Genomic DNA, 14,951 nt, shown 5'->3' on the forward strand with positions numbered 1-14,951 from the left:
CACCATGTCAGTGCCTGTGGGCAGCATGCAGTTGACAAATGTTTAGCTTGCATAAAGAAGAAAGTAACAGACATCTTTAAAAGATCAGTATGCTGATATATAAATTCTTTGATTCTACCACATGCGTTTACCTCCATATGCATTTGTGGTGAGACAAAATTCCCTGGCATCTTTTAAGACTGTGATGTCCTCAACTCTTCTAGATTTCTCTGTTGACCCCAAAACTCACTGGGCTGGAGCAAACTTTTTTTTTTCTTTGCATTTGGAAAATAAAAGACAAATGTCCTTCAACTATACTGGTTCTTAACTAGTTTGAGATCTGCAGAATTTGTTCTTTCCTTGGATGAGTGATTATTTTGCAACTCAGCCTTCCTATATAAAAAATGGAATACAAATACTTATTCTACTTTATTCTGAACTTCAGAATTAAAAAAAAAGGTTTCATATCCACATATATAAACTCATCTATGCACATATTTCTTGTATCACAATTTTAACTCTGCACTTTGCAATCTTTAAAACACTCTTCCATAAAATTAAGCATTAATAATACTGAAAAATCCTACCCAACAAAACTCTTTTCAATTAATTTTGCTCATTTTTGTGTCCATTTTATCTTCTGTCCCATTAGTATCTTGGATTCAACACATTCTCTAAAATCTATTTTCCCAACCTCTTACCAATGCACCTTGGTTTTAGAAATCAGTTTACTGATGGTTATACTACTTTAGGGAAATGCATGATAAAATGTCTTGGATAATACTTCAAGAGGGCATATTAGAAAGAAACTACTCTTTATTCTCTTGATTTTACACTTAAATTTATTTCATACATTTTTTTTTCGAATTGCAATTTGGTGCAGTCACTCTGGAAAGCAGTATGGAGATTCCTTAGAAAACTTGGAATGGAACCACCATTTGAGCCAGCTATCCCACTCTTTGTTCTATACCCAAAGGACTTAAAATCAGCATACTACAGTGATACAGGCACACCAATGTTTATAGCCACTCAATTTATAAAAGCTAGATTGTGGAACCAACATAGATGCCCTTCAATAGATGAATGGATAAAGAATTGAATAATATAATATAATAATAATAATTGAATATTATTCAGCCATAAAAAGAATAAAATTTGCAGGTAAATTGATGAAGTTGGAGAATATCATCTTAAGTGAGATAAGTCAATCCCCAAAAAAACAAAGGCCAATTGATTTCTCTGATTTTTCTGTTATGAAGACATATAACAGGCATGAGATGGGGTAAGGGAAGAATGGAGGAATGATGAATTGTGTAGAGGGAAATGAAGGGTAGGGAGGGGGTGGGGGTAAGGAAAGATGGTAGAATGAGACAAACATCACTACTCTATGTACATGTATGATTACACAAACGTTGTGACTCTACTTTGTGAACAACCAGAGAAATGAGTAGTTGTACCCCATTTGTGTACAATGAATAATAAATAAATAAATGAAGCAAAAAATGTTTCTTTAGAATATTGAGTTTTTCTACCTATAATTTTTAACCTTGTATGTTTTCTCATAGGTCTATAATCTGGGAAGTGCTTTGTGAAAATCATATAATGCTTCTCTTACGCATATATACTGAATTCCCTAGAACATTTTTTTCTAAAAATATTATTTTAAAAACATTTCCATAATTCCAACATAAAATTTTACATTTTTACTATTTCAGGAGCTTGTTAATTATATGATTTCATGGCTCATTAATTATATTATTAAAATAATCACAGTGTCACTTTATATTATGATTTACATTTAGAATCATGCAAATAAATATTCTTTTTATACTTAGCATAGCTTAATTACCTATTTTATAGTGTTATGATGTATAAATCTTTGAGAAATTTTACTTTGACTTTTATCTCCTGGAAAAATAATGATAATTCTTTTCCAAGTGCAATATTGTTGCACCAATGCTAGAGATAATCATTGTTATTAATATGTATTGTAAACTCTACTTTCAACATTTTGTATCACTGTACTCAATCACTATACATTTATTATAGAATAAATCATGTTATGATAAAATATTCAAAGTAAACTGAGGAATTTGAGAAGAAAAATTGAAATGTTGCTGGGAATGGTGGGGGAACTGAGAAGGATTTCCAAGGTCAAGGTCAGCCTGGGTAACTTAGTGTGACTTATCTCAAAATTAATACTAAAAAGGGCTGGAATGCAGCTCAATAATAGGGTACCACTGGGTTAATACTTAATACTGAAGAAAAGTTTCATTCCAAGTCATTTAAATCTATAGGCTCACTCTCCATAATTAAGTGTTTTTACTTTTTTATATCTACTTACAGAGACATTTACAAGTTTATTTGCATATGCACATATCTCTGTATCCTTATTTTATGTACAGATATGAAATGTGTTTCAATGTTGATTATTTTTCAGAAAACTTGAAAAGCATGCCAAAAGTGTATTATTTTGTGACATCATCTTAACAGCCTAACAGAAATAAAATTATATTTCATTATAGTCATATACTCTTCATCAATAAAATTTATATTTGTACACATGCATTTCCTTAAATTATTGCTCTTATTATATTCTTGAACTTTTTGTCAGATTATTATTAGAAATTTTAATATTTACCTGAGTGGATAATGAGCTAACAAAGAAATAACTATATTTCTTAGTTATGAATTCCACATTTGATTTTGGTCTGTGTTCTATTATTTCTCTTTTCTGTTATGTTTTCCACTTTATATAGTCCACTTTGCCAGTTTTCCCATTTTACCATGATTCTTTGTTTCAAAATATTATAAAATTTGTATTTATTCTCCATTCTTCTATAAAAGTTTTTTGTTTGAAAACCTGAATCAAAATTATCTAAAATTGCTGAGAGGAATAGAAAAAATGTTCTCCTGGTCTTATCAACTTCTATGAGTACTAAAATAAATGTAGATATATTTATCAATCATTTAAGCCAGTATATGATTGATATTAGAAAAAGTAGATATCCTCTGTAGCTAGAAATGGCAGCACCTAATATTTTTTAATAGATATAAAAAGCAAATGAGTTTAAAGTTCATAATACCTTGACTATAGGAAACCCATGATGAGAGAAAATAATCTAACCAGTTCTTTTGTTGTGGAGAAGGATGAAATTCAGAGATATGACAGAAGAGTGTGGGAATTTAGAATGAGGGCCATCAAACCAAATTTTAATGTAAATGAGTAGGAAAAAAAATCTTGAACTAATAGATCAGTACAAAATCTCTGGTAATCCAGACTCCAAAGATACAGTAGAAAAGCTTTGAAAGCAATTTGTCATTCTAGTCACGGTTCATGAAAGCCAGACTGTGAAATTTGGATACCTTGTCATTGGTAACATATAAAATCTGAAGCATTAAGCATGAGATCAGCTTTTATTAAGATTTACTCAGCACAAGGAACAAAAATTGCCTAGTTATTTAATGTATTTAACAGGTTATGTTTGAGGGCACTTTGAAGAGCTTATATATAATGAAGACTCTATCTCCTAAAAAGTTTCAGGGTCCAAGTTAAGATGTCTCTCTTTCTGTCCCCTGCACTTAAAAACTTGGTGGAACACAAAAAAGTGAATTCACTGTGGAACCAATAAAATACAGCATGGTCCTGCAGCCTGCAGGGATGCAAAATATGATCCATTACAGCTTCAGACTTACTACTTCCTTTCTTAAGAGAGGGACCAGATATGCTCTTTCTCAACTGTTCTCTGTAAGAGATTGCAAAATTAAAGATCTTTCATCTGCTTTTAAGTATTGGTTCTTTTTAGTTACACATGGCCATAGAATCCATTTTGACATAATTATAGAAGCATGGAATATATCTTGTTCTAATTCAGACCCCAGTACCTTCCCCTTCACTCTCTCCACCATCTGCTCCTTTCCCTCAATTGACCATTCTGCTGTTTATCCCTAGTTAGTTTTAAAATTAATTTCTTGTTCATATACACAAATTTATCTGCTTTAATGGGAATATTTTTATAGTCACAAAGCCAGGATATTATTCCTTTTGCATAGTATTTTGTACTTCAGTTCTAAAGTGAATTCAGTGCATACCTATTCAAGCTTTCATTGAAAATTATTAACATGCATGCAACAGAAATTTATGCTGGAATTTCACAAATGTCCATATTTTCAGTGGCCATTCCTAGCATCCTTCAAGATCCTTACAGGTTCTTACTAGGATATCTGTTCTATGGTATAGAAGGACTCAAATTCAGATATTCCATCTTCTCACTTTTGACATTCTCTCCTTTTTCTTTTTTGCCTCCTTCTTATCCTCTAAATGTGAAAGTGGGCACTTTAAAAATACAATAATTAATATATACAATAGAATGTTTGCTATCCATTTCAAACACAATAGTTGAAGTACTTGCTATGACTTTCAAACCCCAATTCCCTGTACACTTACTTGTCCTTTATCCTCCCAATGCTTCCCCTTATACATGCTCCAGTCGCGTCTAAAGTTTCTGCCCTCATAAATACACCCACAGTCTCATTCCCAAAATCTTCATACCTCAGCGTGTGATGGTCTTTACTTTTCTGTAATCTCCACTCTCCACTCCTCTTTGGATATAGCACCCAATTAAAACACCATGTCCACAGCAAAACCTCCCCAGATTTCTCCAGTCAAATGAGGTTTTTTTATTAACAATGTTGTTAATTTTTTTGTTTATTGAATCATGTAATCCCCAGTATATACTTCTCTCACTTTTGATTTACCATTTTGCATTCATTTGATTTTACCATACCTTGTAAGGCAGTCTTGTGCTATTTCAACTTGTACACTTTAGAATAACCTCGGAGACAGAGTTTAGCACAGAGCAATCAGAGAAGAACCAGGACCAGAACACAGACCTTTTTGTTGCATGGAAATCTCTTAACAATCTATCCCCACTGCCATATGAACTATCACATCCCATCCACCCTGGTGGAGCCAGCACAGAATCAAGAAGCCATGAACAGATAGCAAAGAAAACCATGTAAAACATTCAGGACATATTCTAGTTATTAAAGGACTGCAGTCTTCAGGATGGGTCAAAGAGACCCACATTTTATAGGTGTATCTGAAAAATATTAGTGAGAGGAAGTAAAAAGACTAGAGAGTAATGAGAAATCAGAACCAAAACTTAAAAAAAAAATAGTGTTATTATGAACAAGAATCAGAAAAGGGAGAATTGGGAGATAAAAGAGGGATACTCCCACCAGGCAAAGATAAGCAAAGAACCACAGATAAAGTGTATTCTTCTGAGGTTTCGATGAAGAGTTTTACTGCTCCCCATTTCACTCCTTGTGTTATGTCTTCCTCTAACACCAGAAAAAGCAAGGCTTACAAGAGACCCTAGACAGTCAACAACAGTATGGTCTATTTCAAGACTCTCAGTACCATCAGCCTCATTGCCAACTGACTGCATCTGATCAGTGTGCATCCCTATTTTTGTCCTGAATTCAGTCTTTTCAAATAAGAGATGTGCAGGTACCCCTTGTCCCCTGTATCTTCAGTTGGAATTGAGCCTAAGCCAGTGAATGCTGAACCACCCTGAAATATTGAAAACTTTTCAACATCAATTGGGAAAAATATATTTACAGAATTTTAGATTTCTTAGAAGATGGAATCAGATGACAGTGACTTGGTCCTGAATGGGAAGTAAAAGAAAGAAAATAATTCAGCTGGATTTGAAAATTTACCTATTTTCTTGCTAAGAAAGAGATGACATGTAACAAGATGATCATACTTTTCTATTATTCAACAGAAAAAATATTTTCAATAGAAAAATTTTCAATTTTTCTATTTTTCAATTTTTCAATTCCAGGTTACTGTGAAGATGAATAACATACAGTAAATCTGTAGCATAAAAATTATACTTCAGATTCATCCACTCTTGCTTTCCATTGTAGAATCTATGGCAGAAGAGATGATCTAGATAGATTTTATAGGAGGCCTAAGTTAGAATCTACCAAAGAATTTGAAATATTGACAGAAAATTTGTTACTTCTCTTACTAAAAATTTCTAGAATAAAAAGAAAATATCACCACAATTCCATGAAGAAGTATTCCTAAAGTCTATTATGTTACCCCAAAATATTCTCTTACAGAACATCTCATTTTCCTCCACCAAGTATTTATAGATATTTCATAAAACACACAAGTGCCCAGCCTCCAGAGGGGAAAGTATCACAACCTTCCCACAAAAGCCCTGAAGGATTTGCTCAATGAGCTACTTACCATGGCTAAACCAGGCAAACAGCAAACCATGAGCCAATTAGGTCCAGGCAAGGATGGCAGGAGGCAAATTCAGTTGCTTTCCTGTTCTCTTGGTCTGTCCTTGGGGACAACTGCCCTTTCAGTTACCCAGTGAAACATCCCAGGATACATTAAAAGTCTCATGGAAGTATAGACTATTAAAGTTACCAAAGACTTTTTCCTGTAAGTGGAATCATTTTGAATGGTAGTCACAACTCTCAGCCCAGTTAAAACACAAGTAGACCAGATGGAATTAATTCTACCTTCATTGCTTGTGTTTCTGGGACTGTAGGTACATTTCTTAACTTCTTCTAAATTCCTATTCTGAAACATGTTACCCTCATGGCTGGTGGTGTACAGGAGAGGTGCAGTGCTTTTTCAGGACTTGGGCTTGATCCCCAGCACCACACACCTGCACACACACACATACACACACATTATCATTAAATATGACTTTCTACTTATGATTTAATAATTAATAATTTTGAATTAATCCTAATAATATTGATGATATGCATTATAATACAGGTAGATAAAAATAAAATGACTTACCAAAATCTGCATAAATTTAAGAATGTTTTGAAGTCAGTAGAGAGAATTTAAATAAAAAGTATTTTTGCATGTTTTCATTTTTAATTAGGATCTTTAAGTATCATTTATATATAATGAATGCAGCATTTTTAAGTGCACAGATGAGTTTTGAAAAATATATGGAACCATGTAACCACCACTGTGCTGATGGAAAATTGTCAATTTTACTAATCTGTTAAAGGATCTGAGTTTTGGCTCTCTGTTCTCCTCATTGTTATATTCTATTTCTTTGCCTTCTGCTATTTATTTATTTATTGTTACAAGGTTCTTTCTGAGGATGATGGTTCTTTCTGTGATTCTTTCCTACCATCAATGGATGCTGTTAATCTTTGGAGGTCTTTGGCTTTATTAGCATCCCCACCTCTGCCTCATCTTCACTTGGTATTCTCTCTGAGCCTGTGTTAGTGCATATGTTAGTCTTGGTGTTTATATTTTTTCTTATTATAAGGGCACATTTACATTGGATTAGAATTCAGTGTAATATCTTCCTCTTATTTTGGTTATCTGCAAATATATTATTTGCAAATAAGGGCATTTTCATAGGTACAGGCATTTAATTTTCAGTATCTTTTTGGGAAAATACAATTAAATCTATAAATCTTGTTGAAGAAAAAAATACTGTGTCTCTTCAAATTTCCTCCAAAGCTCTTCTGGGGTCTCTGCTCCAACTCTTTCTAGATATGACCCTGCTTCAGTACAAAGCCCTGATTCACCACCTGCCCATGCCCAGAATCAACAAGCACTCCAGGATAAAACCAGTCACAGAATAAGTCACTTCAGTGAAATTCTCGTCTTCTTGGAGTCATACCCTTTTCAGTGGTGGTTACCCAGCAGTTCACCAGTACCTTATATGGCTGATTTCTCCCACTATCTGGCATTTTTAGTTGTTCATGACATAAACATTTGGACCACAAATAATATGCACTTTCTAAACTTTGCTATTTATTTACTTTAGAGGTGTGGTTTTGATATGTTGCCCAGGCTGGTGTCCAATTCCAGGAGTCCAGTGCAAGTCCATCTCAGTCTTCTGAGTTGCTGGGACTATAAGCACATGTCACCATGCCTGCTACTTCCTGTACTTCAAAGCAGTGTCATTGGATCTCTTTGTTAGAGTGTAAGATTAGTGGAAGTAACTATAAAAGTCACAATATGTACAAGTCCCCTTTCCATTTTATAATTCTATACTCCTGGAAGGGGTTTCTACTGTGTCTGAAGTGCACAACAATTGCCCTCTAATTCCCCTTCAAAATAAGCAAAAATGTTTACCTTCTTGGAGATTGTGTTATGCGAAGGTGGGAACAGACAGGAAATAATAAATAAAACAAGTAAAGTAAGTTAGATAAGAAATACTAATAAAGAGAAAAAAGGGAGACTGGGGGTACAGGTCAGTGGTAGAACACTGGTTCAATGGTTGTAAAGTCCTGGGTTTGATATTCTGAGAAAGGAATAAAGGAATAAAGGAATAGAGAGAGAGAGAGAGAGAGAGAGAGAGAGAGAGAGAGAGAGAGAGAGGAAGGAAAAGCAGAAGAGAAAGAAAGAAAGAGAGAGAGAGAAAGAGAGAAAGAAAGGGAGAAAAAGAAGAAAGGAAAAAATATTTGATAAATAATAAGATGATCAGATTTTGGATGGGAAAGTTGTATTAAATATGACCATTAGAAAGACCATACTGAATGTAGTCTAGAAGATCTTAAGTAGCTGAAACTACTATTCAAGAACCTTATTACAAGATTTCTTTAAGCAGAGAAGGCAGCTGGAAGAGATGATGCTTCAAGGTGAACACCTGCCTGATGTGGTCAAGGATCAAGGAACAGCAAGGAAGCCAGTATGGCTGAAACCAGGAGAGGACCAAGTGTGTAGGTGTCACAGGAGACCAATGAGACAAAGAATTCAAAATTATTTTCAGGATTTTCCTCTTTACTCTGAGTAAGATGGAGCCATTGCTGTGTTTTAAGCAAGGAGGCTTTCTGATGTTGTTTTAGTAATAACAATATTCTCTGGTAGTTCAGCTAAAAGTAGACTTAGCAGAAGAAGGGTGCAAATAGAAAGAATGCTCACAGCTTATAGGCTGTAATATAAGTAAGAGATGATGGCAGGTAGACCAGGATAGTATATATATTTTTGATGCATATTTTTTTCTAATATTTTAGGTGTAAGTTGTGATATTTCAACTCTTGACTTCCTCGTTTTAGAAGGATGACTCTTGTGAGAAGGCTACAGATACAGAATGTTTGATCCAAAGATAATCAATCACTACATGTGAAGATATGTATCCAACATGTAAAGGAAAATGTCAAATAAATAGTTGACTACAGAAATCCAGAATTCCAGGGAGATGTTTTTTCAGTCAGCATTTTTCCTGCTGCAACTAAAAGATCTGACCAGAACAATTTTAAAGGAGCAAGTGTTTATTTAAGGGCTCATGGTTTCAGAGGTCTCAGTTCATGGAAGTCCAGCACCAACTCTCAGGGCTTCAGGTGACACTGAATATCATGGCAGAAGAGTGTCACAGAGGGAAACAGCACCGAGGGTCCTGAAGTTCAGTTGTGTAAAGGAGTCCTATCACATGCTATCACAGAAACTTCACCACTGACCATGAACTCTCCACATGAGGAGACACCCCTCACCAAGATAGGAACTTTTACAGGCTGGCCTCAATGCCCTGATGAAGCTTAATCCCACTCATGAGAACAGAGAGGATTTGGAGGGACAGTGAAGCTTTGTGTTGAGGTCAGGGAAGCATTAACAACTCTGGGCTATCATTCTCTCCATTGGTGGAATTCCCCATCCCCCAGGAACTCCAACTTTCCTGGAAGTCACACTGAAATAGATTTTATTAGAAAATCAGCTCAGTCTTGAGCCAGCAACATGAATAAAATATTTTTTTTCATAATTAGTATATTTTCTTATTCATTTGAAAACTTATTTTCATTGTACAAATGTGTAGGGAAGAGTATTATAATCTGATGCACATACACAGTTTGTAAATGTTGAAAACCTTGTATCTTTGCTTATGAGCAAATAAATGACTTTGAATAAAGTACATTTCTCATACTTTCCACTTAAATTTACTTTAAATATGAAATTTGGGAAATCATTCAAACTATACTTTATTGAGATTTGTCAACACTTTCTCTCAGAAGGAGTTATAGAGTGTGGGTAGTTTAAGTAGAGAAGGGACTTTGCATGAGGGCATACTTCACAAGCTTCTTCCAGAACATGGAAAAGAAGAAACAACATAGTCTATCTTGGAGTGGGGAAAAGGACAGGAAAAATCAGATATGTGTTTAAATTTGTTTCATGAACGTATTATGGAAGAGCCAGGCTCAGTGGTGCATGCTTACAATCCCATCCTCTTGGGAGGCTAAGGCAAGAGGATCACAAGTTCAAAACCAGACTCAGCAACATAGTAAAACACTAAGAAACTTAGCAAGACCCTGTCTCTAAATAAAAATAAAAGTGGTTTGGAATGGCTTAGTGTTTAAGTGTCCCTTGGTGGAAGAAACTATTCTAGTGATGTGAGAAAGAAAGGCCTCTGAAGTTCACTGTCTTCTCATAGTCTCTTTTTTGAAATAACAGAGTTAGATATTGTTCTCTTTTTGCATTGAATATTTATATTAATTTCCATAAATTTGCAGATGCTTAAGGCAGGCATTTACCCTCAGGATTCCCAAGGACACCATACTCTCCAACCCAAACATGCAGATCATCCAGTAGGCTACTTTGTTGGGACAGAACAAGGGAAAAAGCAGGCATTAGTGTCAATGAGTTAAGCTCCAACATACTCTGAGTTTAGGGTGTGTAAACTGTTCACTTCTCCATATAATTTGTTTAAGTTCATCTCTTTAGGAGGGAAGAAAGTCTTTGAAGAGAGTTTTATGCTATCTCCATGGTGGATATGAGTCCAGGTCCCACCACTTATCTTATGTGAATCTAAGCAACTGTCTTACACTCTTTAATTTTCAATTTCCTATTTTGTAAAAGACAATAGTAAGAAAAGTATTTATTTCAATATTGTTAATGTTAATTTCTCATATTTCTAATCTTGTCCTTGTTTTTAAAGTACTATGGGGAAGATACAGAATGAAGAGGGAAAGAATTTATTGAGTACTTGTATGGGGATATTTATTTTACTTTTAAAGATATGTGCTTTTCTACTCTCCAGGGAAGAGATGTATCTGACAAGGTGTTGAAGATGAGAAAGATCACATTACAAAATCGCTTACCTTCCTTGGACACCACGTCTCTACCCAGCACACTTGCTACCTTTGCAATTCCCTGAAAGGTGTCTGCAATGAGGACTCAGGGAGAGGTCGAGAGGTGAGGGAAGAGAGGAGGGAGACAGGGATTGAGTCAGGTAAATGGCATGAATAGGTTGCATCATGATTTTGCTGAAGAACCTAGAGGCAACCAACAAGCCCAAGTGTCTAAGAGAATAATCTCAGAGAACATCACACCCTAACTCTGGGCTAATGTTACCGATGTGCTGGAATAATCTTTAGAAAGGTTTGTGATGTGTCACCTAAAGTATCTGAGACTCAGCTTCCTCATCAATTAAAGGGGAGCATGAAGACCTACTCTTACAAGATTTCCATATAAGTTTAAAAGACACAACATATGAAGAGAAAAAAATATCTTTAGTTCAGATGAGTGCAGAAAGCTATTTATACGTTCTCATCTGTTCTTCTTCAAAATGAGAAATTAGGACGCTGAGTAGTGAAATAAATCACCTTGTTCCCATAGTTAATAACAGAACAGTCAAGATTCCAATCTTCTAATTGTATGTCTAAAGAACTGTTATAGTGATAAGATATTTATAGTATTTTCCTTAAAATTCTTGGAAAAGACTTGGAAAAGTTTATTAGTCCCAATGAAGGTGCCTGGATTCTGTGTCTGCAAATAAAGTCAGTGATAGGGAGGATGAAGGCCAAGGAGGAGTGGGAGGGAATATTGTGCTCCCACAGTGTGCTTTGTTTTAATAAACCCTTTTTTTCTGCTTCCCAATCTCTTGCATCTCACTCAGTTTTTTGTTTTGGTTGTCAAAAATTTGGGTCCTGGCTGGGTGGGACTCACCTGTAATATCAGAAGCTTAAGAGGCTGAGGCAGGAGGATAAGAGAGGCCCAAACAACTTAGACCCTGTCTCACAATAAAAAAAATAAATAAATAAAACTGGGGATGAAGTTCAGTTTAATCCCTAGTACCAAAAGCAAGGAAAAACACCCTGCTCGCTCATTGTCTGCTGCAGAGCACATGCTTTGTCTGGATGATGTTTTAGACTCTCTTAATCACTCCTTCACTTCCCCAAGAGACAGGAATGAAATCCACCTTCTGTTCTACCTATTCTGAATCTAGCATTATATACTTGTCTACTTTAGGCCTATCGTGAAAGATGAAGGAAAGGCTGAAAAGAATATTATTTAATATTTCTTCCACAAACTCAGTAACAATACTTTGATTTTACATAATGGACATTTTATTAATGCTGACATTCTCGGGTAAGCTGTTTAAATAAATTATTCTGTAAGATTCTAAGTAACCTGAGACTAACAAATTTTAGCTATGGTTATGACATGTAATGTGTTTAAATTTCAATAATGTCTAGATTGATTATTGTTCAAATAGAGTTATTTTTACTTGGGTAAAAAATTCAGATCACCAAGTAAATTGAAATGTAAATTTCCAGTGAAGTCTTATTACTTATTACCCTGGCTTCTATTCTCCTCTTCAGGAGCAGAAACATCAGTTCACTCTAAAGACAGATTTGGTATTGACTTTACTAATAATATGGTTTGTCAAGAATTTTCTCTTTTTTATATACAAAAGAAATGTTCATTACTGACTCTCTTATGGGCCTTGCCTTCTCTTTTTCTCTCAAGCAGGTTGGTAAGAGGTGGTCACCTGACCCAAGAGAAACTCATCCATGAGCAGGACGGTACCAGTGAGATAGTATCTTCCAAAATTCAAAAAGTGACTCAAATTCTGTAGCAGATGGTAATGGAACTACTGAATGATGGAGTCCTGTGTTCCATGGAGACCTATAGATAAGGCTCTAGAAATACTTCACTCTCTTTGTTGGGTGTTGATTATTTTTTCTCACTGTTGAGATCAGTGTCCTAAATATAAGCACTATTTTACTCTAAATATTTTAAATTTCTGTTTCTTAACTCTAAAATATTTTCTTTTATCCACAATGTTTTCTCAAAACATTGGGTTAATGGCAAACTCATTGATGGGCAATTTATCTTTTCACTCTTTTTTTCTTTGATGAGTACCTTGTAAGTACCATAAAATTCAACTCTTTTTAATTTAAAAATGAGGATTACTCAGATTAATCTGACTAATCTGAATGTGGACATGTTATTTCTTGACTCCCATGGAAATGCTTTTTCTAATACATTGCATTTCCACCAATTATATGACATCGATCTACACAACTATTTTTTCTGAGACCATTGTGATTTCTTTGAACTTAGATTTTCATATTTAAAAAGTTTAATGCTTTATTTTTCATCACAAAGGGCCATCCATCTCTTCCACATTTTTCTTATGGCGTTTTTCATGTCCTTATTCCTGAAAGTATAAATCAAAGGATTGAGCAAGGGAGTTATCATAGTGCAAAATATTGCAACAATTTTGTCAAAGGAGAAGGCAGATGGAGGCCTTGCATACATAAATATGCATGGGACAAAGAACAAAACCACAACAGCAATGTGAGATCCATAGGTGGACAGAGCTTTCTGATGCCCTTCAGAACCGATGGTCCTCAGAGAGAAAAAGATGACCCCATAGGAGACAAGCAGCATGGAGAAGATAATGATGCAGATAGACCCACTGTTAGCCATCACCAAAAGGCGAAAGATGTGAGTGTCAGTGCAGGCCAGCTTCAGCAATGGGTACAAGTCACACATGATGTGATCAATGATATTGGGGCCACAAAAGGGCAGATGGAAAGTAAAGAGAATCTGGATGATGGAATGCAAGAAGTCCCCTGTCCAGGCCACCCCCACCAGAATGCCACAGAGACTCCAGTTCATGATGGAAGAGTAGTGCAAGGGCTTGCAAATGGCCACATAGCGGTCATAGGCCATGGCTGTGAGGACAATCACCTCTGCCCCAGCAAGGAAGTGCTCAGCAAAGATCTGCAGCATGCAGCCTTCAAAGGAGATGGTCTTCCTCTCATAGAGGGAGTCTGCAATTGTTTTGGGGGCAATGACAGAGGAGAAGCAGGCATCCAGGAAGGACAGAACTGCCAAGAAAAAGTACATGGGGGAGCCCAACAGTGCAGGGCTGCAGAGGATAGTCACTACAATCAGCATGTTGCCCACAACAGTTGCAATATAAACTAAAAAAAATACTGTAAATACTATTTTCTGAACATTTGGATTTTGTGAAAGCCCCAGGAGCACAAACTCGGTTACAATACTTCGGTTTTTCATAACTTTGAAGGAAAAGATCAGCAATATGGATGACAGGCAGCATCCAGTTACAGTAAGGATGAGAAGTAGTCTTTATCTCAGTTGTCAGTTTTGATTAATTAGTAGTGGCTTCCTGAAGTGAATTATTGAGAAGCACCCTGGATAGCATGGAACTGGAGCTGGGTTAGTTGATGCCATCGCCAATCAAAAGACTGCCTTATCTACAAAGAGAAGAAATAGCATGCAGTTAAGATGCCATTGAAAATCATGGCTACTCTTAAATATTTCTTGAAACCTCTGAACTGAATTGGGTCTTAAGTGAATTAACTCATTCTTTAAAAAAAAAAAAAAAAAGACCTAGGCAAAAGATCTTAACTCTATGTTCAACACATAAAAAGTACAGATTAAGTGTTGATATGTCATAGATGAGAGGTTCATTATTAAAGATTGAAGTTCAAGTCAACAATGGTTCCTAGAATTGGAATTTTAACACATAACCCTGTGTACTGCCCAAGCCCTGTCACAGAATCAACAGGGAACAAGGTGGGGATGTTTCATTTACAGCAAGAACCTCAAAGTAGGGGTGACCTTTCTGCAGACTCCATCCATCGGTAAAAGTCAAAGTCTCTGGTTTCTTTGTTCATGTGTGAAAGATGCATCTTGATGAAGGAAAAAGAAAATTGTGTGG

The 14,951-nt window shown here is 35.5% G+C and overlaps 1 protein-coding gene across 1 annotated transcript; it reads right to left on the reverse strand.

Moving 5' to 3' along the window:
• Window positions 1-13,348: 13,348 nt before the first annotated feature.
• Window positions 13,349-14,284, reverse strand: LOC124959830 (olfactory receptor 4C15-like). Its single transcript, XM_047518264.1, has one exon. The coding sequence runs from the start codon at window positions 14,282-14,284 to the stop codon at window positions 13,349-13,351; it is 936 nt and encodes a 311-aa protein (XP_047374220.1).
• Between the last annotated feature and the right edge of the window lie 667 nt (window positions 14,285-14,951).

The sequence above is a fragment of the Sciurus carolinensis genome, chromosome 11 (assembly GCF_902686445.1).
Source record: "Sciurus carolinensis chromosome 11, mSciCar1.2, whole genome shotgun sequence".
In the NCBI taxonomy this organism is placed as follows: Eukaryota; Metazoa; Chordata; class Mammalia; order Rodentia; family Sciuridae; genus Sciurus; species Sciurus carolinensis.